The 27,342-nt window shown below is 41.0% G+C and overlaps 1 protein-coding gene across 1 annotated transcript in view; it reads right to left on the reverse strand.

Annotated features, from left to right (window-relative positions):
- LOC128844959 (uncharacterized) overlaps nucleotides 1-27,342 on the reverse strand; it is a 188,726-nt gene that overhangs the window by 95,676 nt on the left and 65,708 nt on the right. The window contains exons 14-27 of the mRNA XM_054043145.1: nucleotides 24,669-24,827; nucleotides 23,574-23,692; nucleotides 22,119-22,400; nucleotides 18,076-18,231; nucleotides 17,384-17,568; nucleotides 14,975-15,157; nucleotides 11,947-12,038; nucleotides 11,549-11,718; nucleotides 9,556-9,715; nucleotides 8,844-8,923; nucleotides 6,895-7,075; nucleotides 5,284-5,439; nucleotides 3,180-3,313; nucleotides 2,324-2,482 (exon numbers count right to left, since the gene is read on the reverse strand). Coding sequence (XP_053899120.1) covers nucleotides 2,324-2,482; nucleotides 3,180-3,313; nucleotides 5,284-5,439; nucleotides 6,895-7,075; nucleotides 8,844-8,923; nucleotides 9,556-9,715; nucleotides 11,549-11,718; nucleotides 11,947-12,038; nucleotides 14,975-15,157; nucleotides 17,384-17,568; nucleotides 18,076-18,231; nucleotides 22,119-22,400; nucleotides 23,574-23,692; nucleotides 24,669-24,827 — 2,216 coding nt within the window. The remainder of the gene's footprint in view (nucleotides 1-2,323; nucleotides 2,483-3,179; nucleotides 3,314-5,283; nucleotides 5,440-6,894; nucleotides 7,076-8,843; nucleotides 8,924-9,555; nucleotides 9,716-11,548; nucleotides 11,719-11,946; nucleotides 12,039-14,974; nucleotides 15,158-17,383; nucleotides 17,569-18,075; nucleotides 18,232-22,118; nucleotides 22,401-23,573; nucleotides 23,693-24,668; nucleotides 24,828-27,342) is intronic.

A 27,342-nucleotide genomic window follows, 5' to 3' on the forward strand; every position in this document is an offset into this window, starting at 1 on the left:
TTTTAAAAAAGTCATGATAATAATTTCATGTTATTTGGTGCTGGTGTCTCAGGTAAAATCTATGCTCTAAAACAATATTGAAATATACAGTATACGTTATGATAGTTCAGATATAGGCTACATGGAAAGGTCACCATCTATTCTAAAACAACAGCGTTTGTTTTCATGTGCAGCTACTGCCTGAGAAGATTTGTAAAATCTGTGCCCCTGTGATGGGGTGTACCTTGCCTTTGTGGTCCACTGCCAGAGGCTCCGTGGTCCTACTACACCTCCCCCCAGGAAAGGAGGCCTGCCTAGAGAGGCTGCACAGAAGCAGTGAATCAGAGCCCAGCAGGCTCAGATAAAAGGAGCTGCAAAGCATTCACAGGTAGTTCCTGGCTGGGACCAGAGGAGCAAGGCAGAGTGCTCCTCTCTGACCAATGGTGCTTGAGGGATAATCAAAGTTTGGTTTTGGCTGAATTTGCTTCAGTTGGGAGGGAGAGGACCTGAGAACTGTAACTCTGAGATATGGGGTGAAAATAAAAGGGCCAGGTGGGAAGAGGAGCAGGGAAATAGCAGCAATAAATGGAAGTGAGTGGGATGTAGCTGCTGTTCATAAGATCTCTGAGTTGAAATCCGTAGCAGTGAGCAGGCCTGGGTTTCCCCATTGACAAAGTGGTGTAAACCCCAAGAAGGGGACAAGGCTTGTTTGGAAGCCTGAGTGAAGGGCTAAATGTAAAGGCCCCAGAGCTGAATTTGAAGAGCCTGGTGAAGGCAGGTAGATGGTTTTATTGCTACTTTTGCTACCACAGAAGGGTTCCTTTTGAACTCTGTGACTTGGTTGGAGGTTTGAGACACACAAGGCCTCCAGCCACTGAAGCTCTGTCAAGCTAAGCCAAGAACCTACAGGGGGCGCTAGGAGCAGGAAAAGGACTAGAGTAACTGCATGCAGCAGCAAGAGGCACTGAAGAGGTGAGTGTTTCCTGTTACAGTCTCCCTAAGAACGAATATAGAAGTTTATATGCATAGTTTCTGTAAAGATCCATTACAAATCCAAACAGGACATGAGTAACACAGGAATTGCCATGTGATCCATTATTCTATCTCTTCCAGCACTCAATACTGTATGCTTCAAAGGAAGGCACAAACTTACCATAATGCATCTAATTATTCTCTACTACATTACTGGGGAAACATTTTTCTGATCCCACAGTTTATGTCTGGAGGAATCAAGAGAGACAGTTTTGTAATATAGTCTAGCTATTGTAATTCTACAAAAAAACTTCTACCTAAATACTATATGCTCTGGGTCCCTTCTTGTGTTTGATTGCTAACATTACAGATCCCACTGCAGCATCTTGTGCACAAGGTAAGCTTTATTAAGACTGGCAAATCAGTTTGCATAAGCAACCTAAAACCTCACAAAACTCAAACCAAATCAAGCTTGAACCTTTTTTTGAGGTTTGAAAAAAGTCCAACTAGTGGGTTTTCTTGATGTTTGGTTTAATTTTCATGCATCTTTGAACTTCTTGGTCTCAAATGGATCTGAACTTTTTCCACATATCTAGATATCTGGTTCATCTAATCCACACACTGTAATTTTACCTTTAAAACTCTTAATAGGCCAGGCAGACCAAACACTGAATAAGGGACATCCCTTAATGTAGAGGCATGAGTAATGTCCGACAACCCACATCAAATAATAAGATATCACATGAATGAAATACAAAGTTTTCAAGTAATATTTGTGTAAGAGTTCAGTCACTGTCACATAACATTCTGACTTTGCACAATGAATAACATTTGGTGACATGGTATCCCTCAAAATAAGCATGCTTCAGAAAAATAACTATGCAAACAATGGAGTCATCTCACTCAGATTATTCTTGATGTGTATTCCATCAGTTTGCTTTAATGAAAAAAAATTGTCTATAGGGCTAAAACTGTTGAGAGTGGGCTGGACTCTATTCCCCGTGCTCCAAGAGAAATGTTTAGTGAGTTCCATTTACTGCATGCAAGTTGTTTGCACAGGAGTAAGTGAGGGAACATTTTGAACTCCAAAAAATTATGTTATTAGTGTTCATGGTTGAGTTGGGAAGAATTCAGCTTGACTCTCAGATCCCAGGTTGAGTTTGCCAAGCTGGTAGTTAGAGAAAATCTCTTTTGCTTGCAAACTGAATGTATTTGATCTTGATGTCATTGAAAGATTAACATGGCTGGCCACTACACCATAATCACTTTTTCAGAGCACAAGCACAAGTTATGCCTCATTTCATATTTTTTTATACGGTTTGCCCTTTACTTCCTGGCAATGCAGGTGCTATCCAACAGCAGATGCTATTACCTCCATGAAGTAGTTGACCTGAGATGGACTTGAACTATTTTTAAATGTCTGGCTGATCAGTAGCTTCCTCTTGTTGTTGATTTCATCCCAGTGTTTGCCATAGTTGACTTCCAGCTGGGAGTAGAGCCGAGATTCACTCTCTTCATGCCGCAAATGAACCTGCAGAAACAACACACCATTTCCCTGTGTCATCTTTTCCCCCTTATAGATGGTGCTGTGCAGATACAGAATGTTAGTAGCCCTGCCTACAGAAATACCCCTTGGTAGCAGGCAAGTGATAGTAAAAAGTTACATCACAACTAATGCTCAATATTTAAACTAGACAGTATTATATGTTATTAAGCTTCAGCTCTGCATCCTAACAATTCAGAGAACAGTGAGTTTTGAAGATGTTAATTAGCTGAAGATTAGTTAGTGTCCGAAGGACATCACAAACTGAACCTGAAAAGTATTACAAATCCAGGTAAAACCTTCTAATTTCTGGACATGTAAGTATGATGAAACCATGACTTGGATGGTCTCTGTATGCTTAAGAGGATTCCTGGATTGCTGACTACAGAAAATACAATGAAATCATACATTAATATGTAAATACTGGGATTAAAAAGCATATGCAAAATATTCTACAGAAATTATATGAATGCATATATAAGAATTGAAGTCACTGGAATTACTCTGGATTTACACAGCTGTAACAGAGAGCAGAAATCGGTGACTTTTATTTTTGATGCCCTAGCCCATCATAGGCTATAAGCTAAAACAAAAGGAAAAAAAGATTGTCCCAAAACTGACCTCTGGGATATCCCTGTGTTTAAAACCCCACAGCTAATACATTGCAGCATATTGAACTCTCTACCTTGTGGTTATAGGATGGAGTCTGTGTACAGTGAAGCTCATGTCCCAAATCCAATTTATATGCTTCATTTGAACTGGTCTCCACTTTAATTTTCTGTCCTGCATTACATTCATGCCGAAGATTTTTTGCATCTCCTGTTTGAGTCAACACACGCACATATGGAAATGCTTTGGCTTTTCAAAAATGAAAGATTCAACTCATACAGAATAAACTATCAATATAACCCTAAGTCTGCATTAAAGTTTTAATTTCATGTAATCATAACAACAGGTTCTTCACAGAAATATAATTTATTTTATCCTAAGAATCTTGAGGTAAGAACACTCTTACGGTATCAATGAGCATGTATTTAGGGATGATGGGTTTGTGTTTTCTACATGAGAACTTGCCTCTGAAAATGAAAACGTTAATTAACAAACTAAGAACCAGATGATAAAGAAGTATACACTTCATTCATTTAAATGGGCTGACAGTTTGCACTCAGTAATATCCTTCTCTGAATCTTCTTCTGATTGAAACCAAAGGTTCCCAGCTACTGGTATGTATTACTAGTAACAGCATTTCAAGCTTTTAATCCAGGTGTCCCATGCTCTTCCGATGGGGCCCAGAGGTGTAGCTAGTGCCTGTCTAACATGCCAGGGAGCAGTCCAAGTGCTATAGTAGGTTAGAGTGCATCGAAGTGTGAATGAAAGGTATCTAGCAGAGGCTGTTTTAGCCGAGGTCTCGGTCCGATAAAACTGCTTATCAAGGTTGGGGATGACTGGCTTAAGTCATACAAACTTTGATTTATTCCACAAGTTTCATTAGAAATGAAAATCCTAAAATGATGGGCCACATTATAGATTTTATTTATGATTTTGGGCCTCTGTTTATTTTATTTTCTAATAAAATAAAAGATGTTTCCAAGTTTAGGAAGTTGGAAACATCTGTTTTACATCAGAAGGCAAAATGAAAACTGTCCAAGTCTTTAGTCTGATTTTGGCCTAAGGAAAATCAAGATACTGCTTATGTTTGTTCTGACATATTTTCTGCAGTTTCTCTCTCCTCCTCCATCCCAGCAGTAAGAGCAACATCCAGGCATTAATTTTATTTCTTTGGTGGAATTTTTATTGAGGTAAAAACTTTTCAAAACCCGAGCAAGTAGCAGATTGCCAGCTTTTGTGATTTTTATTGTGGGTCTCACAATACTTGGGGTTTTTTTGTTCTTGTTTTTAGTTAAAAGCTTAGCTCCTGAAGCTACACAATGACATGAAAATCTTGGCTTTCATTTAAATAAAAAGTAAGGGCTGATGAGAAGAGCTTGAACGCTCAAACCCTTTAAGCTCAAACACCAGAAGACACAATAAAACACAATTTTTTTTTTTAAATTGCATGACAGTTAAGCCAAACTCATGATTGAATACTTAGGATACACGGTACGTAACCTTATTTTTAGCACCACGCTCAAAGATATTTGCTTTCAGTGGGTATTTGTACAAACCAGAATAGCCATTGTACTGCACAAACACTTTCCATTTACTAATATGGTTGAAGAATATTTGTTTCCCTGTAAATGATATTCTAACTAACATGACACTAAATTATGACTTTTAGCAAAGTAAACCATATCTGTGCTGGTCTAAAAAACGTCATACCACTACACGTGACCCAGGATTAATATGCCATATGCGTGCACACAATCAAGATTTAATGCACTCTATGCACCAACTGCTATAGCTATTCAGCCAAAGCCATAGAACTCCTTTGATTGTCTGATTGCTTTGGCTGCCCAGTAAATTTAATAGCTCGGCATTTCTAGTAGCTGGCGAAATTCTGCAAAACATTTTCTGGATATATTTCCTCATTTTTAAATGAATTCATTGAATTTGTGCATCTGTTTTGTTCACTTTTCATAAACATTCTAGCAACTGCGGAAATATTTGCAGAAATAGTGTATTTTCAAGCAAATACTGGAGAATGTTCGCAGAAACCACTTTTTAAATTTATTCTGGGTTTTTTTCTTTGGAACTCTGAGAGTTGCATTTATCCAGTTGGTTAACAGAAGACAGTTCTAATGTTTTGGCTTTGCTCTTTAGCATAACAATAAATGTCATTTACACAGTACCTAGGAGTCCATATTTTATTCTCAGAGCATTAGACCACAGGCTCCCTCGTTGCTGCAGCAGGCCAATGGTGTGAGATCCAAGAATACCTGGAAAGTAGGTCTCCCCTTCAAGTGAGTACTGCCTCAGTTTATCATCAACCTTTTTCTCCAGAAATACTACAGAAAGAGCAGAAGTTACCATGCAGCAGCACACGATAAGAACTGTGCAGTCAGAAAAAGGATACATTGTTGGGAAAAAACATACACCGCCTTCTAAAAAGCCGCCCTAGAGCCCAGTCCTGTGAGATAGCAAGTGCCTTCAGCTCCCCCAATGAGAGGGCAGGACTGGCCCTTTTAGGTAGTGATAAGGACTGGCCAAAGGCTATAGGGTTTTTCATGTCTACAGTAGCTCATTGGTTCAAAATCAGCCCAGATTACAATGATTCGTACACCATTACTATGAGGTGGTCTGCATGAAAAGAGGAGTAGATTCAGCCAAATTCCCAGTGGATAAGAGTCTACAAAGAAACAACATTGCAGCTGGCCCCAACAAATGCCACTTTTGGTAGCATCAGCAGCCTGGTTCAGAACCAAATAGGGACAGAGACTGAACTCTCACCCTGCAGATGATCTCCCTGGAATGAGATGGACAATGTGGGGAAGCTCCCACTGGGACGGCCTGTGCTATAGATGAAGACAGGAGCTCACTTTCAGGCCTGTCAATAAGGCATCTTTCGCCACTTTACAGCTCCTTTTATTTATTTTTTCCTATTTATCTAGCCCACTCCTTTATTATGATGTAATAAATATCGAGCTCTACAATATTTCTCGAGAGAAGCAGTGCTGGGAGGGCAAGCATGATCCACAGGGGATCTTTGGAGATTCCACTAAGAGCTTCTCAAACTGGGGTGCCTGGAATGTGTTCGGGGGGAAGGGGAAAGAGGGGGTATGAGAAGCTGCTCTGCCTTCAGAGCTGGGTTGCTGGAGAGCGGCGGCAGCTGGCTAGGCGCCCAGCTCTGAAGGCAGCACCGCCGCCAGCAGCAGCAGATAAGTAAGGGTAGCATGAAATCCCTTACTTCTGTGCTGCTGATGGTGGCAGTATATGCACTTGTGTGGCAGGACCTGGGTGTGTGTGTAAAGGACTACAGACACAAAAAAGGGGGAGTGCGCGATCAAATAAGTTTGACAACAACCACACTAAGATATTTTGTCAGAGGGAAAAAATAGGGAGCCTAATTTTTACATCTTTGATGTATTCCAGTATATGAATTCTCCTTTTTATCTAGCCACATTACGAGCAGCAGGGTTTTTAACACAATAGTGAATGATGGAAAATAGGATTTAAATTTTTAAAAATAAATGACTCCTTGCAAATGTTAATGCTACTTAAACTTTTTCTTTTCAGACAAAGGGATTCAAGGAAGATGTTTAATTTACTGTATAACTGCTATTATTTTTCAATGGTAAGTAAGTGTTACACAAACTCATACATTTTAAAAGGCATCCCAATTAATTTCAATGGGATTTTAGTTCCTATAAAACCAGGGAGCTAGAACATATGCTCTCTCTCAGCATAAGTCCCAAGGACACCAGATCCCACTCATTTATGTGACAAATACTTTGTCCACCAACCTGAAAGAAATGCTGCATCCTTCAATAAATTATGCAGGGACACTGAAAAAGCCATTTTCTTGCCAAGTTGCTTAGTGATGTTTCCTGACAGAACGATTGGGCTGCCTTGCTTTATCAGCTTTACCTCCAGCTGGGTTGTGTATCTCTGCTCTCCACTCCCTGTTTGCAAACCCGTCATTCCCTAAAAAACCCCGACCCAACAATACAGTTTGATTATGTTTTGAGAAACAGACTCAGTCAGCATTTGGTGACTAGATACTAGAGATGGGCACCTTACCAATGTGAGAGGAGGAGTGAGAATATTTATATTTTCAATTTAGACAAATGTTGACAAATAATGGGTGAGAAAACAGTGGATTTATTTTCCAAACAAGACAAAGAACCCAGTCTTGTGAGGTGCTAGGTACTCTCCACTCCCACTGACTTCAATGGGAATTGAGAACACACCGCATGTTGCAGGACTGACCAAAAAACTGAAACACAAACTGAAAACAAAATTTGTTTGATATGGTGTTATTGAAAACATTGACTGGATGGCAGTTTGGAACTTTATTTTGGTTGGCCAGAATGCAAGTTAATTAGTGTTTGATTTGCTGCTCTGCTAAAGAGAAAAAAGGTTCAAAATGTCTGGGTTGAAATTGTATTGTAGGGAAAAACAGTTGGCAAACTACTGTAGTTGTTGAAAAATGTGTAACTATTAAGTAGGATTGGGACTACAGGCCCACGTTGATGCGGCTGCTAAGTTGCCGATTAAGTAATGAAAAAAGGTGAATTATTACAGTCTAAGTCTGTGGGGAAATAAAAATCTCAGTATAATTTCAATGTTAAATTTCTACCCACGTGATTTTTTTCCTTTATAGTTTTAGCATTGGAATTATCCTGTTTATCTCTCAGCTATGATGCAAACCATATCTTTAAAAGAAGAATATTTGGGATATTCCTGTATCTACAAAGTTCATGCCAGTGAAAAGCTAACTCTGGGTTCAGTCACAGACATTATGCATGACCATTGTAAAAATTTGTGATTGCAACTGAAAGCCTGCTCTAAGAAATCACTTCACTTTATTCATTTAGTACCAAATGCAAGTGAAAAATAGGCCAAATATTGTTTAAAGCCCCAATCCAGCATACGGAAGCACATGGGGGAATGGGCTGCTGCACTCACACAGAGCCTCATAGGCTTCAGTAGGCTCTGCGGGTGCAGAGGTCTTCCTACTTGATTTTACTTTGAGGATCAGGCCCTCAGAGTAATAGCACAACGAACTAGATTAAGGCCAAACTCTTTTCACATAAGCCACCAGTGATAACTTGTAACCTGGAGACAGTGGCAGCGGTATACGTATTGTAACTCTGAACTATGTCGACGACCAGGGCCAGAAAATAGAGTTCACTATTAGAACTCTCCAGTCTGACAGTTCATTAGTCAGTGTTGCTGTGGGCACAAATGAAAATAGCTACAGCAGCTGGAGGTCAAAGGCTCTGTATTCAGTTACCAATCTTCCAAGCTACCTATCACCCAAACAGCTCAGCTCTCTTCAAAAGTAGCTGAGAGGACATGGGAGTTTAAACTATATACACACTTACTAAATCAAAGCCCACTGAAGTCAATGGGAGTAGTCCCACTGACTTTGGATCAGGCTCATAGTGCACAGCTATTGGTGGTTGTAAGGACAAAATCTGAATGGAACAAAATTGCTTTTGCTTATATGTTGGTGCTTAAGGATATTTGATTATAAAAAACCACAATTTAGGGCTGATCTGTATGTATTATCCCTACTCGAGTGAATGGATGTACCTGTAATAGAGAACTCACTCATTCCCGTAATTGATTATTCAGACACTATTTCAGTATACATGGGTCTTATTGTCCTTCTATGGGGATTTTTTCATCCCGTTTCTTTGTGTCTATTTCATCCTAGTATTGAAAACTTTGTATTTTGAGGCTGTACCTTAATGTAATAGACATCTTTGTCATCTAGTATCAGCTCCAGGTGTCCAACTCGTGAATTCTTAGATAACTCAAGTTTTCCTTAGAGAAATAGGAAAGAACACAGGTGTTTTCTTATTTTGGTACATATAAAGCTACTATACATTTTTTACTGTATCTTACGTAAAAACGTATCACAACATGTTATTCACAATTACTGTGAATAATACATTTACAGAATTAAATAACAAATAATAGCAGAGCAAAGGAAAACAGTAAGAGGGGTGGGGTAAAATTTGACTTTGGAGCCTAAGTCCCATTTTCAAAAGAGACATAGCTTCTACATACTTAAGTATTGATTGATTTTTCAGTGACACTTAGGTTCTTAAGTGGCTGTCATGTTGAAAATGGGACTTAGGCTCTTAAGGAAAGCTGGCCGGAACCTAGTATTCCTCCTGCAGGAAATTCCAATTATTTTTTTTTATTCTGATTTTTGGCTCCCAGTGAGCTCGTGAACTTTTGGGAGCATCTAGGATTAACAAAGATGCAATTACCCCAGCTAATGGAGAATCTATAATAATGTCATCTACATTAGCTGAATGGCTGTCATACAATTCCGTACAAATTTACAGCTAGATCCTCCGCTGGTGTATATTGGAGTAATTACATTGACTGTAATGGAGCTCCCCTGATTGCTGCTAACAGAGGATCTGGCTGTTAGCTGAAAGACCTACCATCGACTTGGATTTTTTTCTTGGGCTGTATAAATTTGATTCTGAATTTTTTCTGTGGGACATTAAAATTGAGGTCAACCCCAACATCCCTTTTCAGGTCTGACTTTGGCGTCCCAATAAAGAAATGAAGGACAACTTCACTTGGAATCCAAGAATCCTCCTAGAAAAAAAGAAATGATCATGACATCTGCAATTGGCAGAGCATTTACAAAATGGAGCTGGCCATATGGAATTACGTCAAGGAATCACAGCAGGCTCCATTGCTAGGATATTAACACTGTTTTTCCAATCTACTTCTATAATTCTTGTATAAACCATTTCCAGGTGTGCATTTCCCATTTAATTTTATCTTTTATTCCAAATGTTTCTCATACATATGATAGTATTAATTTGCAACTAGCTGAATTTTCCAGTCCCCGCCCAGTGATAGACTTGTGAGCTCTCATTTGAACACTTAGGATTTCACAGCAGCTCAGAGCCTCTTGAAATTGTGCTGCCCCCTGCCAAACTTTGAGAAAATTCTAACCCATGATCCAGGTATAGAGCTTAACTCACTCAAACCTTTTCTACTATTTTCTTTAAGTACCTTCACATTCTAGGGCCACATTCAATTAGCATTAGAATGTTTTCCCCCTACTATTCCTGGAAGCCTTTGAATTTAATAGGACAGAGTTTAACAATAGAATGCTAAGTTTTGGACTAAAATCATAATGAAAAAAATATTTTTTATAAATGTTGCTGAAAACACAGATTTGGAGGCACTAGTTTATGTGATATTTTAAATGGTAGACTCTGTAATTCTGTACTAAATGCATGACAAGTTCAGAACATTGTGGGCCAATCAGAGAGAAGCTCTACTGTCCATTGTTGTGCCAGTAATTTTACATGGTCAATCTCTGCGTTTCTCCTGCCCCAGATCTGGATATCCCAAAACTACAGTACTTTTCTCAGTTACAGTGTCTACAGCATTGCAGGCTGCAGATATCAACACATGGCTTTGCTAATATCACATCCTATTTTGCCTGGAATTTCTCAGGCCTGTTTACAATTTCCTGTCGGGTGGGACATAAAATGTGTCTTTGACTGTCTGTTTCAGACCAAAATTCTTTTTGCATCATCTTTGGTTACTCCATGAATTCATGCTCCAGTCATCTTTTGCTTCCCTCACTTAGCTAATTACAAATGGCTAGAGTTTTTCCTGGTTTTATTCACAAATGAGATCATCCCAACCCAGATTTATATCTTCCACCACCATAGGCACCAACTAGCTAAACACTTTTCCGAAGCAGTTTCCTGAAGATATCGTCAGTAACCTTGGAACATTAGCACAGCCAGAAAACAGCCCTCAAATATTTTGAGTCTATAGATTTAGAAAAGTCAGAAATCCTTGCTGTCTTCTCCACAGTGCAGAAAATCCTCTCTCTTAGGCCTTGTCCATACAAAAAGCGCTACATCAATTTAAAAACTAATCTTGTTAAACTGGAGCAAAGCCCTAAAGTAGACACACTTAAGTCTGTTTAACTCTTGCTTAATTAATTTAGTTTAAGATGGCTTCTTATTGATATCAGCAAGTTTTAAACTGGCGAAACTGCACTTAACATTATCAGTTCATATTGATTTAAGTAGCTTGATTTTTAGGGCAATTTTGCACTGTGCAAATATAGAAAAGGGGTTAAAGAGAGGCAGTGTTGCTTTGTGGTTAGCTCAGGGCACCAAGTAAGGAAGCCTGGGTTCTGCCCCCAGCTCTATCAATGTCTGACTGTGTGACCTTGGTCCAGTCACTTAACTTATCTGTTCTCTAACTGTTATATAGGGATAATAATAATTATCCACCACAAGTGTCAGGTAGTAGTTTCCATGTAACTTTTTTCTTTCTATGCCAAACCGGATCCTCTAGCTGCTGGCAACTGGCTGGGCTGGAGCATGCAATGTGCTAAAACACTCGAAAAGAATATATCTACCAAACCAAAAATAATAGGTGCTATAATTGTACCTGAGGAGTATAGTTATAGGTGGCTTCCATCAGGTACAGTTGCAAGCCTCTATCTTGTTTCTTTAATGTCACAGCTGCTTTTGCTGGTCCAGAGAATGGGAAAGGCAAGCCACTGGTTTTACCAGGGTAAGACATTTCAGAACACAACTGCCAGCCAAAAATCTTGGACACTGGTGAAACACAAGAGCATTGGGTTCAGTTAGAACAGCATTATGATTAAGCCAAGAGGACACACAGACTACCTGAGGAGAATTACTAATGTGTAGATTATTCTGAGGTAATGGAATGAGAAGAAACTCACAATTGTGTCAAATGTGCTGTTTGTTATGATTCAGACCTCTGTACAAATTTGAGAGGGATTTAATTCTGTATGATAGATACAATATCCACAAGCCTACCTTCCTCACTAGTGCAGGATTTGGTTTCTATTTGGTCTTGGAAACCTTCAATATTTTCCATCCCATCCATTGTTGTGAGGTAAAATTTGGAGCTATAACAAAGAAATGCAAATAGTCATTTAAAAGTGATTTATTTAATCACTGTTACAAGTTTTTATACATAATTGCGCTGGTTTGGTTTGCTTTTCTTTCAGGTCTGTTTCATCTTCTCCTAGGTGGAAAAATATTATTAGAAAGGTGACATTCTACTGAGGTCTCTACATGTTTATATTCATTAGGAGTGCAAGTCTCTTCTTTGTGGAAGTCTTGTATAAAGCTTATGCACCACTTTAAGCCTTAATAGGGACTTAAGTGGTACACCCCCCCCCCAATTTAGGGTATGCCCTGGCCAACAACTATGTTCCAATCCTGAATTTCTTGCAGGACTTCAGTGGGAGTTAGGGTGTGCAAAGACTCTACCCTTGATAGGCATGAAAGGGTTAATAAAGTAGAAACAGAAATAAAGTTGATTTAATATTATGGTAAAATGATTATTTAAGATTATTCTGAGATGAAAATGTTGGCTGTGGGGAGAGAGAGAAGTTGTGTGCATTTGGAATTGGATGGACATTGCATTATACTGAATTTGTTGCCATAAGCCAAATACTTGTGCCATCTACAGATTTGCCTCCTGCCTATGCAGTGTGAACTACAGCTATCTAATTCTGCTTTGTTCTTTAGCTGAAAACTCATCAAAAGTAAATTAATGCTCTATCCCTTGACTTTTCCATGATTGTGAAAGCCCCTGAAGACAGAGTGCAAAACAAAGACATAGGTTAAAAAAAAGTAGCCATGATCCACATGCTGTAAATGTTTTATAAATCTGTTGTCTCATCTAAGAGGCTAGAGATGTGGTTTATAATATGTCAACACATCCAGCCATCTTGCTGATCCAGAATTTTCCACTTGGACTTCGGTCAACTCTGAAAGCAAGAAGAAAAGAGAAAACTGCTGGAAATATACACTACAAAGCCTAGCCCTCATTAGCACAAACAATTCATCAGTTTAACTTCTGGAAGCTGTTGAGACATGAAGCATCCTTTACCCAACATTCAGTGATGTCAGCAGGTACTCACCTGCTGGGTACACCTCATGAAACATGGTATACCAAGTGAGCCCAGTTATGTTGCTACATACTATCAATCTGCAGGGATAAAGCCACGTTCTTGCTGCACTGGTGAAATTCCCTGAAATATAGACTGCTTGGATTCAAAAGCTCCAGAGAAGACAGAGCATTGCTAGTCAGTGAGAAACTGGGGAGAGGAAATGTCTTTTGCCGTTTATTACAGTCATATCTCTAATTAAAACAATACCGTACAGAGAAGTGGTTGTGATATGTTTATATTTCACTCTGGTAATAGGATGAACACAGTTATAGTATGTATAGCAATATAAACATACAGTATAAGAGAAAAATTCTCCCATATGGGCATGCATTGTTAAACAGGAATTTCACATTGTTCCCCTGTTATCACATAGATTAATTGATAATGGAAGTGGTTGTATATGCTGCCAGACAGCCCTACTGCTTTGACCCCAGCCAGATCTGACTATTTTCCTGACTTTTGATATCAGTCTTGGATTTAAATACCACTTTGATGACCGTGCGATATGAGAATCTTCAGCCGATCGAGTTCTTGTTATTTCAACTCTTGCCTTCCACGATGCCCTTGCACAGATAGGAACAATCCCATTGCATTCCTGGTAATATTTCTGTTTAGTTTGTCATGTATCATATATTCCCACCCATCATTGCCTTCTTGCTGAAACACATTGTTATCATATGCAAGACACTTCTCCTGATTTCTTCTGAGCTGACCCACAAATACCTTCCCTTTACAAGCCCCAGATCAAAACCAGCTGCTTTTGCTAATATAAGCTTAAATACATTTTCACTAAGTGGCCACTGCAGATCCATACAGAAGAACCAAAGGAAATAATGCACTGTTCACATCTCATGATCCCAGTGGCCTCTAGAGCCCAGGAACCTTTTCACCCCCAAAGTTACACATTCTCACAAAGATGAAGGGGTAAACTGATTCTTCTCTGTGGGCCAGTAAAACGTACAAGAATCCTAATCACTTCAGAGACCAAGAGTCGAACCAGTTTCATTTTTCTGCCCCACCAACCATTAGCCTATGTAGAGAATCATAATGAATAATCTAAAACCTTCTGTGTTTTCTCTCAGTCCTTACTCAGCAAAACCCCCACTAAAGCAATGGAAGTTTTGCCTGAGTAAGAATCAAGCAAAAATTGAACGGGGATATCAGGATTTAGCCCAGTGCTTTTTTCCACTTTTACTAGCTCCCACTGGGCCTTCATAAACATCATATGAAAGATCTGAAGTGTGAATAGACCCAATGAGTGTCTATTTTCAAAACGGCAACTTTGTACGGGGCATAGCTATACCATACTGAGTCACCCTGTTCAGTTTAATACCAAAGTACAGTCACTATAGCTACAGGGAGAAAACTGAATTCAAATTTAGAGTCCCGCATTGTTAACAAACCTGCCAGCTAAGTTCAGATTTTAGAATGTTATCACTGTTAATTATCAGAGGGGTAGCCGTGTTAGTCTGAATCTGTAAAAAGCAACAGAGGGTCCTGTGGCACCTTTGCGACTAACAGAAGTACTGGGAGCATAAGCTTGCATCTGAAGAAGTGAGGTTCTTACCCACGAAAGCTTATGCTCCCAGTACTTCTGTTAGTCTCAAAGGTGCCACAGGACCCTCTGTTGCTTATCACTGTTAATGTTCTCTGGACATTGTGTAACCCACACACCTCCTGGGTGTGGTGTTCTGTCCCATCTAGTGGCACCGAGACCACTGAGAGAGAGAAAATGAGTCTGCTCTACAGCCTTAGCTAACAGCCAGTTGGCTTTAAGCTCAGCGGTAGAGGCTCACGCACTAAGCTCCAGAGGTCCCCGGTTCTATCACGCCTGCCGACGACTAGGGTCTGTCAATGTTACAGTTGCACTCATCTGTTCTTACCTGAAATCGATTATCTCCATGGATTCTTCGGGGGTATTCAAGAAAACTTTAAGCTCTTGTCCTTTTTTCACCTGGATTCCTCCATCAAGGCTGGTTGATGTCCTCAGTCCTGTTACCCAATTCAAGCCAGCTCTTCCCAAATTCCCCACAATTCCCATTTGGGCAGAAATCTGGATAAAAGCACTGGCAAGAGATGTAAAGAAACACAGTTCCCACTGAAAAGCACCTTCTTATTTACCAACATCACTGCCTAAGCCACAGGCTTCTTATCCTCTGTGGCACTGTACGTGTTTCACTGCTAATTTTAAAATTGGGGTGAACATTTTGTTTTTTAAAATAACTTTGAAATATTCAGACACACGCATCTTAATACAAGCCACAGCAAAAGTCTGTGTTCTAACAGAGAGGTATACAAGCTGAGGAATTTAGACCTGGATTCAAATCCAAACTCCACCAGAAGAGGCAAGGGAAGTGGTTGAATCCAGTGTTTTGGTTCAGGCCCATCTCTATTTATACGGGACATAGCAAAGATCAAATAAATAATTCAAGAACAGAGCTAAAAGTCTGACAGTCAGGTAAGCTAATATAGGGCTAGATCGGGGTAGGCAACCTATGGCACGCATGCCGAAGGCGGCACGCGAGCTGATTTTCAGTGGCACTCACACTGCCCGGGTGCTGACCACCGGTCCGGTGGGCTCTGCATTTTAATTTAATTTTAAATGAAGCTTCTTAAACATTTTAAAAAACCTTGTTTAGTTTACATATAACAATAGTTTAGTTATATATTATAGACTAATAGAAAGAGCCCTTCTAAAAATGTTAAAATGTATTACTGGCACGCAAAACCTTAAATTAGAGTGAATAAATGAAGACTCGGCACACCACTTCTGAAAGGTTGCCGACCCCTGGGTTAGATCCTTGTCTGCTATAATCTGGAATATAGCTCTATTGACACCAACTGGATATATTTGACCCATAATTCAATTTATTCTCATATGCAAAATTAATTCATAATACCACAGATTATGGAGTGATGCTCATCAACATAGAGGAATAAGTGGGTATACATTTTTTTAACCAGTAGCCTCAAAAAAAGGATGAAATACGTTGGTCTCCCACATTTAATTTTGGGGCAAGGATTTCTATCCATAGCTCAGAAAAATCTTTAAACCAACATCTCATCTTCAGGAAACTGCTTTGGAAAGTGGTATAGTTGTGAAAGAACAATGTGAGTATGTAAGACAAACACAGGAGGTGTGTAATTTATGAAATTGGATTCAAAACAAACCTCCCTCCCAATATTTTGTTTTAACAGGGCTAACTGATTGGTAGGAACACAGCAAAAGAATATTCCTGCCTGAATGACTTCAATGGAATGGCCTCATACAATTAAAAAGCACTCAGACCATACCCCATCCTCCAGGTCCCATTGGAGACAAAATCATGGAGATCCCTATGAAATCCAAGGGAGAATCAGCTGTATTATATGAAAAACAACTCGTGAGATCACCCGCCTGCAAACATTTGTAAACTTGACTTAGAGGTACTATAGATGGGCTGGCTAAAAAAGCAGGACTGGAGAAGCACAACAATAGAGAATTTAAAATGAAATGGACAGCATAAAAAACTGCTGCTTCCTGATAACATGGCAACATATAGCACACTGCTGGTCACTGAATAGTTCTCCGTGGATTTCCTAATTGATTGCAGGGCACATCCGCATGGAACTTGTACCTAAAGCATCACTACATTCTCCTCACTGTCGGAAGTGTGTGGAAGTAATAAATACATGGTAACACTTTGCAGTTATATAGCACTTTACATCCATGTGCCTTATAAAAGTGAGCTCTTATTATTAATCTCATTTTATAGATGGGAAACTTAAGGAATAAAGGGTACATCTACATGGCAATAAAAGACCTGTGGTACAGCCATGGCTAGACGGCCAGCTGATGAGGGCTTGTGGCGCTTGGACTGCGGGGCTAAAAATTGCAATATAGACATTCGGTCTCAGGCTGGAGCCTAGGCTCTGAAACCCCAGAAGAAGTTTTTAGCCTTGCGAGCCCAAGTCAATTGATCTGGGCTCTGAGACTCAGTGCCACAGGGGTTTTATTGCACTGTAGACATACCCAAAAAGGCAAAATGTCCTGAGGCAGAAGCAGAACCAAGGACTCCTGATTCCCATTCACATGTTCCAGACACTAGACCATGCTGCCTCTCTTCTACTACTACAGTTCTTAAAGATGTCAACCAAGCTCTTTCAAAGGTTCCTAGGATACATTTCATGATATTGGTACACAACCCAAAGTCTGTAATCACAGTATGGTTCAAAGTAATGACAGTTTAACTACAATGTACCTGAATTATGAAGATCTATAGATATTGCCTACTATATAAAGCATCTTTTACCTTGGTTTGATATATCCATTTATGAAAAAATTTGATCGTTGTTTGAAATCCACATTCCCTTTGATTTTTACATTGGTTGCTGCTGATGCATTTAAAGCCAGTCTAACTTGAAAGCCTGAAATTGATGGAAAGAGCAATTCTTCGGTAGCCAGACTCAGTCTTTTATTAAACTGGACCTCTTGTCCCTATGGCAAAATAATGAAACAAAATAAAATTGCTATGAATATTATAAAGTCAGCCACAAGGATTTTTCCAGACTTTTGCTTGGGACAGAACCATCTGCTGTGTTTTCCATAGCATTTCCCCTTCTATAGCAGGTCCTTTTCATTGAGCTGGATTTGGAAATTAATGAAAAACCAGCACCAAAGCTTATCTTTGGCAAGCCGTGTGAGTGTTTAAACTAGACTAGGTATTATTTTGATCTGAAGTATGAAAGTTTTTGGACAAGAACAGGGACAAGCATAATCAAGACATTAAACTAAATTTTGTTCATAGTGACACAAACACATCCCCTTCTGATACAACCCAGAGTAGATCCCACGTATTTCCCAGTCTTAGAGGTTTCTAAAAAATATTCTGACTTGGTTCGATTTAAACAAATAATAATCCCCTGTTCTTCACCCTCTCACATATCAGTTCAAAACTAGTTTCTCCAAGCACCCACTTTCAAACAGCAAAATGGTTCCTTTTACCTTTAGAAGCTTGACAGCCAGCTCTGCCAGGTTCAGGGAATAATGTTTCACTTGCTTCTTTATATCCTCACAGTCCAAAAAGCTGAGTTCATTTCCAAAAATCTTGATGCTCAGTTCGCATTTCAGCTCCTTCTTTTTCCCCATCCTTTCAGTAAACTGACAGAGTGGTACAGAGTTATTTAGGAGCAGGGGCTATTTACACAAAATGCCATTCAACCTCACAGCAAACACATCGCCAGTGCAGTTCCGATTATTAGTAGAGGGGATGGTGAGGCATTTGAACCCACACAAATATGACAAGCTCACATGAGCTCCTGGTTATTAGGCCTGGTGTGTCCTGTACACAGGGCCGGCTTTAGGCCGATTCGCCCGATTCCCTGGCACTCACCCCGGTGGCGGTCATCTTCGGGGGCCCCGCTCCCCTGGCCAGAGTGCCAGCCGGAGCACGGCAAGCCCTGCGGCCCCGCTCTCCCGGCTGGAGCTCCAGCCGGAGCGTGGCAGCCCCGTCGCCCCTCGACCCCGGCCGGAGCACGGCAGCCCCACGCTTCCTCCTCCCCCAGCCGGCAATCCGAAGTGCCGCCCCAGGAATCGGGCCCCGCACTTGCTAAAGCTGGCCCTGCCTGTACAGCATTCCACACACCAAGGATCAGCTACTTTCAGCCAGGAGCAGAAATGATAGATGCTCCCAACTGAGCATATTCAAGATGGGTGAGTGACGGGGCTCCTGAAACGCTGAACACTGCTGTGCCAGAGACAGATATGGCTTTGGGGAAACAAAACCGCCAATCCCCCTGGAATAATCATGGGCGCCAGGTTTGTATAATTTTTGGCGGTGCCCAGAACAGGTCCAAGCAGAGCCGTTCCATCCATAGGACGCACCGGGGCAACCGCCCTGGGCCCAGCACTTTGGGGGCCGCCACAATTCAGGGGAATGCGGGGTCCAGGGCGGCCTGGGGAATTAGCGGGAAACCTGGCACTTGCAGCAGCGAGTGACATGGCCCGATCCTGCCCTGCTCCACTCCGCCCCGCCGGCTCCTGGCGTTGCTCGGGGGAGGGGGCGGAAGCCGGAAAGGGGTGGGGCAGGGGTTTGGGGGAAGGGGTGGAATGGGGGTGTGGAGGGGGCAGAGCAGGGATGATGAGGCAGGATGGAGGCATGGGGGAGGGGCAGAGCAGTGCGCAGTGGGCTGGAGCCAGGTTGCTCACTGCTGCCAGGGCCAGGCCCCCCGCTAACCCTCCAGGCCACCCTGGACCCCACGTCCCCCTGAAGTGCAGGGCCCCCCAAAGCGCCAGGTCCAGGGTGGTTGCCCCAGTCCATCCTCTGAAAATATAAACCCAAACATTGGTGGAGCACAGGCACAACGGGCCCATATAAATCGCCGCCTATGGGAATAATAATCTTTGACTCTTGCTGTGAGTGGAACTCACCCATCCTGTGGGTGCCATGTTTGCCTCCAGATGTCACTAGCCTTCACTGACTGCCACCGCGATTTCATACCCTTCAAAGCAAAGCCTCTCCCCCTGACTACAATGTTGAGGAAGTGGCAGAGGTGGACATATTGGAGTCACGTGGCTCCTAACTGCTGTGAAAATCTGTTTGGCTATTTCTCCATATGCCCCTATATAATAATTTTAGTAAAACTAATTGAATTTTTTTTTTAATTTTCAAATTTCAACCAAAATTGGGCAAATATTTTCATGAAATTTTCATGAATCATCCCCTCAATTTTTTTACCATCTTTATTTTTTAGGGGATGTATGTCCTTAAAACTTTCAACTTTAATCCATGTGATGATTTAGGGGTTCCAGCTTTACTGCTTCTGAATTGTTGATGAGTTTATGAAACCGTATCATGAAATTGCTGTGTCAGTTAAGCCTATACGTATATGGATCCACCAGGAGTTAGCAGGGTCACGTCACATCTCTGCCAAACCTGAGATAATGATGGATGACCAGCACTCAGTGATTGTCTAGTCAAAGTAAGACACTTTGGGGACAATGGGTTTGCTCTAGCTGGGAGAAGACACTCTCTCCTCTTGCTCTGGTTTGGGAGCAGTGGGAAGTTACCAAAAGGCAGAACAAAAGAAGCAGGTGACCCCAGCAGGAATCTACAAATGGACGCATGGGGGGAAGGGGAGAGGGGGGAACAGAAGACAGAGCCATTTTGCACCAGATTAAGATGAGAGAGGCAGCTGCAGGGGCAAGGCAGGTAAGGGGGCGAAGGACCCTGCCAGCCTGAGGGAACACAGATAAGCCCCCAAGGACTCCCAAGGGAAGGGTGAGCTAGTGAGGAACATTGCGTTTAGGAAGTGTTATTGTTCTCTGTGTGATCTCTGCTCGCTTGTGCTTTACGTGATTATGAATAACAGAGCATTAATGTGTTAGACTCTGAGCAAAGTGTCTCTGAATGTTAGTTTCACAACGTCTGCGTACCGCTCAGCGAGCTGAACTGTGAACCAGAAGCGTCACGCCTTTGCGGTGGAATTCTGGGAGGGGGTTTCTTGGTGGCTACAGCTTGTTCTGGGGCCTAGGGTGGTGGGCTGAGGAGCCCCATTTCTGAGGAGTAACAAGACTGAGAGTCAGTGCCCAGGAAATGTGCCAGAGAGACCAAAAGAGAACTGTCTGCTGCAGCTTCAGAAACTTCACACACACACACACACACACACACACACACACACACACACACACACACACACACACAGGCTTGGATTCCCCTCACAGCAGTCTGACTGGGTAGCAGGAAGAAGGTGCTTGCTAGGATCTGTGACACCCTGGCAGTACAAAATAAAGCCTATCGTGAAAACATTCACACACATGCTTAACTTTAAGTGTGGGAGCAGTCCCCTATTAATTTCAATGGGACTTCTTAGGAGTTTGATGTAAAGTACTTGCAGCAGAATTTGTATATAAAATAAACACATTAAACAATGATTATAATAATAAAGAGCTGAACCGAAAAATTTTAACAATTTAAACATTTGTTGAGCCTCTGTTTCCAGATTTTGCCTTTCTCAGATGCATTTGTTATTTGAACTTATTAGACAACATTGCTTGCTATTAGAAAATTGGCTTGTGTTGAGTAGTTGTGATCAGTCAAATAAGTCACATGGTACTGTTTCTCTCCTCTCATTAGATTAAAATAACATGATTTTGCTGGGTAAATTCATAAAAGAAAATTTAAAATTCTCCTTCCCTTGAGTATTCACATAAGCCGAAAAGCTGCTTTCTGAGACCACATACGCTAGTGAAAGTTGATTTCAAGAATGTCCATGGAAAGAGGCACAAATACAGCCAAAGAAGATCCAAGCACAAATATTGTCAAATTTAGTGCTCACAGAAATATGTTTCCATTATCTGCTCAGCTCTAACATCAATCATGTGCAGGCTCCTATAAACCTCAGCTGTCTCTTAGTTTCCAATAGGAAAAAAAAAAGATGGTAAATATACTGTACTCCAAAAAGACCAGCCTTTCTGAGCAATTGGGGTAATTTACCAGATTATAGCTCAGATGTTGCAGCCAGTCCCCACCACCTTCCAGTCAGTTCTGCCCAGAGCATGGGTTGCTCCAAACTCTAATCTTCATTTCATTGGTCGCTGCACATTGGAATTCCATTGCAGCTCAGAGCACACACAGCTGAATAAGAAATAAGTAACAACAGTGCACCAAGGCAGAAGCTCAACATTAAGGGTCTGCTTGTGTTCCTCTTGAAACCAATGGACAAAAAAAAAAAAAAAAGAGAGAGAGAGAGACAGACATCAATAGGAACAAGATTAAGCCTTAGATTATGGAGAGACAGCCCAAAGTACCACTGTCTGGGAACCAATGCTCTGAGATAATATAGCTTCTGCAAAACAGGGCATTATTCTCCATATCTTTGATTCTTGCACAGTCATTAACACCTGTGCAAAGTGATTGTAAAACACTGCCACATCCAAAGGGCAGCATTCTACATCCTTTTTATACAGGACTTCTAAGCAATTCTAGATCAGACCCAGAGACCACGTTAGAGCATCAAGTCTTTACCAGGATATGTATATTCAGTTACCTTTTTCACTAACTCACTCATCTTATTGTACTTTCCACCTGGACAGCTCTGCTTTGCGTTTCTTAACTTGGGCTTGGCACCTTTGGTCACAAGACGATGTCCACGGCTGTCTCTCTTTGAAGTCAGCTTCTTTTGTTTGGATTTTCCAGCTGCCTCCACTGGATTTTCTGACTTGGAGTTTCTTTCATCAGTATTTGTAAACAAGTATTCACTAAAAGTAGCAGAGTGTTGGCCAACCATCTTCTGCATGAGATCTTCCGCATTCTCTAACCGTACGTTAAACTAGAGGAGAATATATTTAGAAGACCACACATAGCTGGGCATAACCATATTCTATTCAGCAAATAGAAATTTAACTACCAGCATGGCTCTGGACTGGCAAAATGTAGACTTCTATAGCAACAATGAATTAGCCATACCAGGCCAAACCGTTAGTCCATTGAGTCCACTATCCTGCCTCAGGCAGTGGCCAATACTGGATGCCTCAGTAATAACTTCCAGACCACAACTATAGCCAACCATGCGATGCTTTATATTGGGGAAACATTTCTTTCTTAATCTGGCAGCAATCCATCTACACCCTGAAGCATGTATTCTGGCTACACCTAGTTGAGCATGTACAAATAATATTGGTTGTAAAATTACACACCTCTTTTTTCTATGCTACATAGAAACTTCAAGTGTAGTTCTGTTCAGAAATCTGACTAACATGGCATTATGAGGGTCAATATCCGATTGGTGCACATGTCTTGTAAAAAGATTTTTTTCTAACTACTCGCCCTGCAAATGGTAACCTGGAGTCTGAAAATTAAGATGAATTCTTTCCCTCATGGGCATCTTCATCAGCAATAAAGATTATGGAAGCCAAACCTCACCTTCAGTTCCAGCTGTGCAATTCCAGGTATAACCGAGGACACAATTTAAAGACAATGAGGTTGCATATGGGTCACCATTTTGTAATGACCACAACCATGAGTTGTCAGCCGGGATTGAACCTAGGGCCTTCAGCAACAAAAAGCAGTCTTGAACTAAAGGAGTAACTCGGTTGGGTTGCATCCAGCTCCCATTGAAGCCAATGAAAACATTCCCAATGACTTCAAAGGAGCTGGATTGGGGTTTAGTTGGCAACAGTTCTAGATTTTATCTCCAATGTGGATAAGGCACTCGTGGAGGATATGAGCTGCTTGGCTAGTCTGCTACATTAACACAGTAGAGAGAGTTATCAATTTGAACACAAATCAACCTGTTAAATTGAAGTGTTGAAAAGGCTGATTTGTGTCCAAACTTTCATAAACTCACCAGATGAATCTCATATACAACATTCATTAATCTCAGGAAAAAATATACAACTTGATGAAGAAACCATAACTGGAAACTATACCCAGAAACTATAAAGCATTTACTTCTATTTCAATACACTAGGCATTCCACAAAGAGGGAAAAAACAGAATTTACCTCCAGTAGATTTATAGCTCGCCCTAGGGTGTATATAGTCAAGTTTGTCATTGTTGATCGTGGGATGAAAGATGCAGGAGAAAAGACGAGTGCTGCCTCCACATTAGCACCTGCAGTTGCTGCAATATAAAACATCAGACATCAGGTCATTTTAAGATCAAATATTGTCATTTACTTTTCAAGTTCCAGCCTCTCTCTGGGAAATGGCAGTTTTGTCCTTTATGGAGAAGAAGAAAACATTCAGCAAACAAATAATCCATTTATTAACCCTTTAGCATAGCAAAAACTCAATGGACACCACAGTATGCACAAACCCTAGCTGACCTACAGGAAGGTGCACTTATGGTTTATATCTTACATATATATACTTAAAGAGGAAGAGTTTTATAGTACATGAACAAAAATACTAATCTGACTTTGCTGCTGAGAAATTAAAACCAAAAACAAATATGCGGGGGGTGGGGGGGAGAGAGAGAATTTGCCTTAATCTCCTCTTGGATTAGTGTAAATCCAGTGAAGTCAGCATAGGTGCTTCAAAATAAAAACAATGCAAGTGACAGGAGAAGCAGGCCCCAAGTATTTCAGAGAGAGTTCTGTTTAGTGGTATATTTGGTGCCTAGTGGTATGGGGCTTACTACTGATATGTAGGAAGATAAGAGTTCAGAGGTGAACTCAGGGAACCTCCTCCCCAAGTCAGCTTATGACACGGAGGAAGCTCAGTTGCTAATCATATCTCCTTAGTGTCCGTGATTGCACTAGCCTGAACACCACTCTTGTTGCTGCTCTGGAGGTCCATGCCCCTCTGGAAGAGAGTGTTGTAGAGTCAAAGGAATGACTGGAAAGTACCAAAAAGTCGATTGGATTGGATTTTCCTTTCACTCACACCTGTTGTACACTGTCACAATCAGTGGCCACTGATTTGCACCAACAGAAGTGAGAGCAGAATCAGGCCCCATGTTTGCATATCTGGGTTCTATTCATTCATAAAAATTAAAATATTCTGTGGGAAAGTGAGGAATAAAGGAAAAAGAAAGCCACTCAGGGATTTAAAGCATGCACATGTGGCACAAGGTCCAATTTTAAAGTGAAATATACCTGAATGGAAAGTGACATCTGAATATGAGGAATATTTCCATATCTCCCAGTCAAACTCTCTGCTGAGAATGTCATCAGGAAGAGAATCTCTAAGATGTTGCTTCAGTGGATCATCTGTCTCCAGGAGCTGAGAGAGGTGACTCCAAACAAAAGAACCCACTTAAATTAGACAAAGAAAGAGGCTTGTCAATCACAGAAGAGGGTTTTTTATTTTTTAATGAACTAAGCTACAGTACCAGATTCTTCACTTATTTACACCTGTGCAAATCCAGAGTCACTGCCCCAACCGCACTGGGGTTAACTCCAGTTTACACTAGTGTAACAGAAATCAAAGTCTAGACCACTAGCTAATCTCGTCACTGGCAGTTATTTAAAACATCCCATTTTAATGCCTCCTCGTAAAAGCCAGAGTTTGTTCTATGTTTCAGTGATGGTATTTACGAACTTTCCAATTGCTGTAGTTAACTAACTAGTATTTAAAGATAACCAACCTCACTATTTGCAGTATTCAATGTTTTTTTTTAATAATAAGTACAGAATAGCACAAGGAAATGCACTGGATTGGAGGTAAAATAGACATGCTGCTCAGTACCAACAGCGTAGCTCCAAAAATTTAGAATTATTCTGGATTTATATTAGTGTAACAGAGCAGAAGCTGGCCCTCTGGCACCAAATAAACCCATAATGAAGAGGTCACTCTGTTATGTAATTACATTAAAAACTATATTAAAACAGCATTAAGGCTGCCCATGCTAACTTAATTCAGCCCCCTTGTAAGTATGCATTATGATCGGTTTTCCCCAACATCATATAGGAAGTCTATGGAAAAATCTGGAATGGAACCTTGCTCTCCTGTGTTTCAATCCAGTGCCTTAAACACAAGAGAATGGTCTCTTCTTGGAACTGTTGCTCCATTTTACTGTCCACCCTGTACTGTCTTATACAAAGATCTTGTACAACAAATAGTCATATAATTAAAGACTGCATATAATGCAGAAGGGGGTTGCAACAAGATTGCATGGGCAACCCAACACAGGCATTTCCTAAATTGTGAGTGCCTGGACTTTGCAACCCTAACATTCGTTTAATGAAGTTTTTGGCATGTAATTTCTTAAGTTATTTTAAAAAAGCAAATGTAAAAAAATTATATCATGTGGACTTATACCAGTGATTCTCAAACTTTTGTACTGGTGGCCCCTTTCACATAGCAAGTCTCTGAGTGCGACCCCCTTATAAATTAAAATCACTTTTTTATATATTTAACACCATTATAAATGCTGGAGGCAAAGCGGGGTTTAGACCGGAGGCTGACAGCTCATGACCGCCCACATAATAACCTCACGACCCCCTGAATGGTCCCAACCCCCAGTTTGAGAACCCCTGAGTTATACTGACCTCTTACATGGGTCTTTGGCAGAGTCAGAACCCACAGCTTTTAAATCTGTAGCACAAAGCTTGATTACTTAAGCTACAAGTTACTGGCAGCAGTAGTAGGCTTTTATCTTCCAGGTGGACCACCTGCTATATGGCACATACTTTGCCAGTGGCTTCCACAAATGTTTGATAGAAAACGAGAATTTGGGGAATCAAGAATCTTGTGTTCTATCCTGGTTCTAATGTACAGTCTAGTTCAGGGATCGGCAACCTTTGGCCCGCGGTCCACCAGGGTAAGCCCCCTGGCGGGCCGGGCCGGTTTGTCTACAGTGCAATTAAAAACCCACGGCTGGCCCTTGCCAGCTGACTTGGACTAGCAGGGTTCAGGCTGTTTAACTGCAGTGTAGACTTCTGGGTTTGGGGACCCTCCCATCTCACTGGGTCCTAGAGCCTGGACTCCTGCCTAAGTGTGGAAGTCTACACTGCAATTAAATAGCCCTGCAGCCTGAGCTACGTGAGTCCGAGTCAGCCGGCACGGGCCAGCCACAGGTGTCTAACTGCAGAGTAGACATACCCGGAGAGTCTGGACAGTATGCTTAGTGCAGATGGAATGTACAGAGATTTTTAACTCCAAGCCTCTAACAAGCTCTACTAAGCATGAGCAAATGGTGATCTTTCAAATCTTAAAACTTGACCAAAACTAGAGGTATTTTCATGGGGACAGCAGGAGGTCTCTTTATCCACTGAAGCATCCCCCTTGCCAAATTTCAAGTCCCTACTTCAAGGAATGGAGGCACTAGAACACGTCAAAAATGATTTGAAAAAAAAAACAACATTGGCCACATGATCAATTATTCCCTAACCTCATTCTCGGAAATGGCAGATCCATTTTGGTGAAACTTAAAAAAAAAAAAAGTTAGGCTGGGATGGAGAGCAAGCACAGAAAATTCTGGAGTAAACAGTTAAAGTCTGGCAAAATTATAGCAATTGAAAACAGAGATTTGCAATGGAAAGTGTTAGGCAACCTTAAATACAGACATCACTACCAGCTCCACTTACGGTACCACCTAAATAAACTCACGTAATGAGTACTTTTCTCAAGGTTTACAATTCCACATGCAGTTCTGTTTCCATCGTACAAGACAACTGGCAATGAAAGCTCTTTACATAAAGTAAATAAATCTGAGGCTGTTATATTTTTGGAACCCAATTCTCTAACAGGAGACTGCCAATTGCTTGCTGCACTGGCTGCAGAGATGAGTTCCCATGCTCCAGCTTCACATATAGAGTTGCAGTATTT

This window comes from Malaclemys terrapin, chromosome 10 (genome assembly GCF_027887155.1).
Source record: "Malaclemys terrapin pileata isolate rMalTer1 chromosome 10, rMalTer1.hap1, whole genome shotgun sequence".
Classification (NCBI taxonomy): domain Eukaryota; kingdom Metazoa; phylum Chordata; order Testudines; family Emydidae; genus Malaclemys; species Malaclemys terrapin.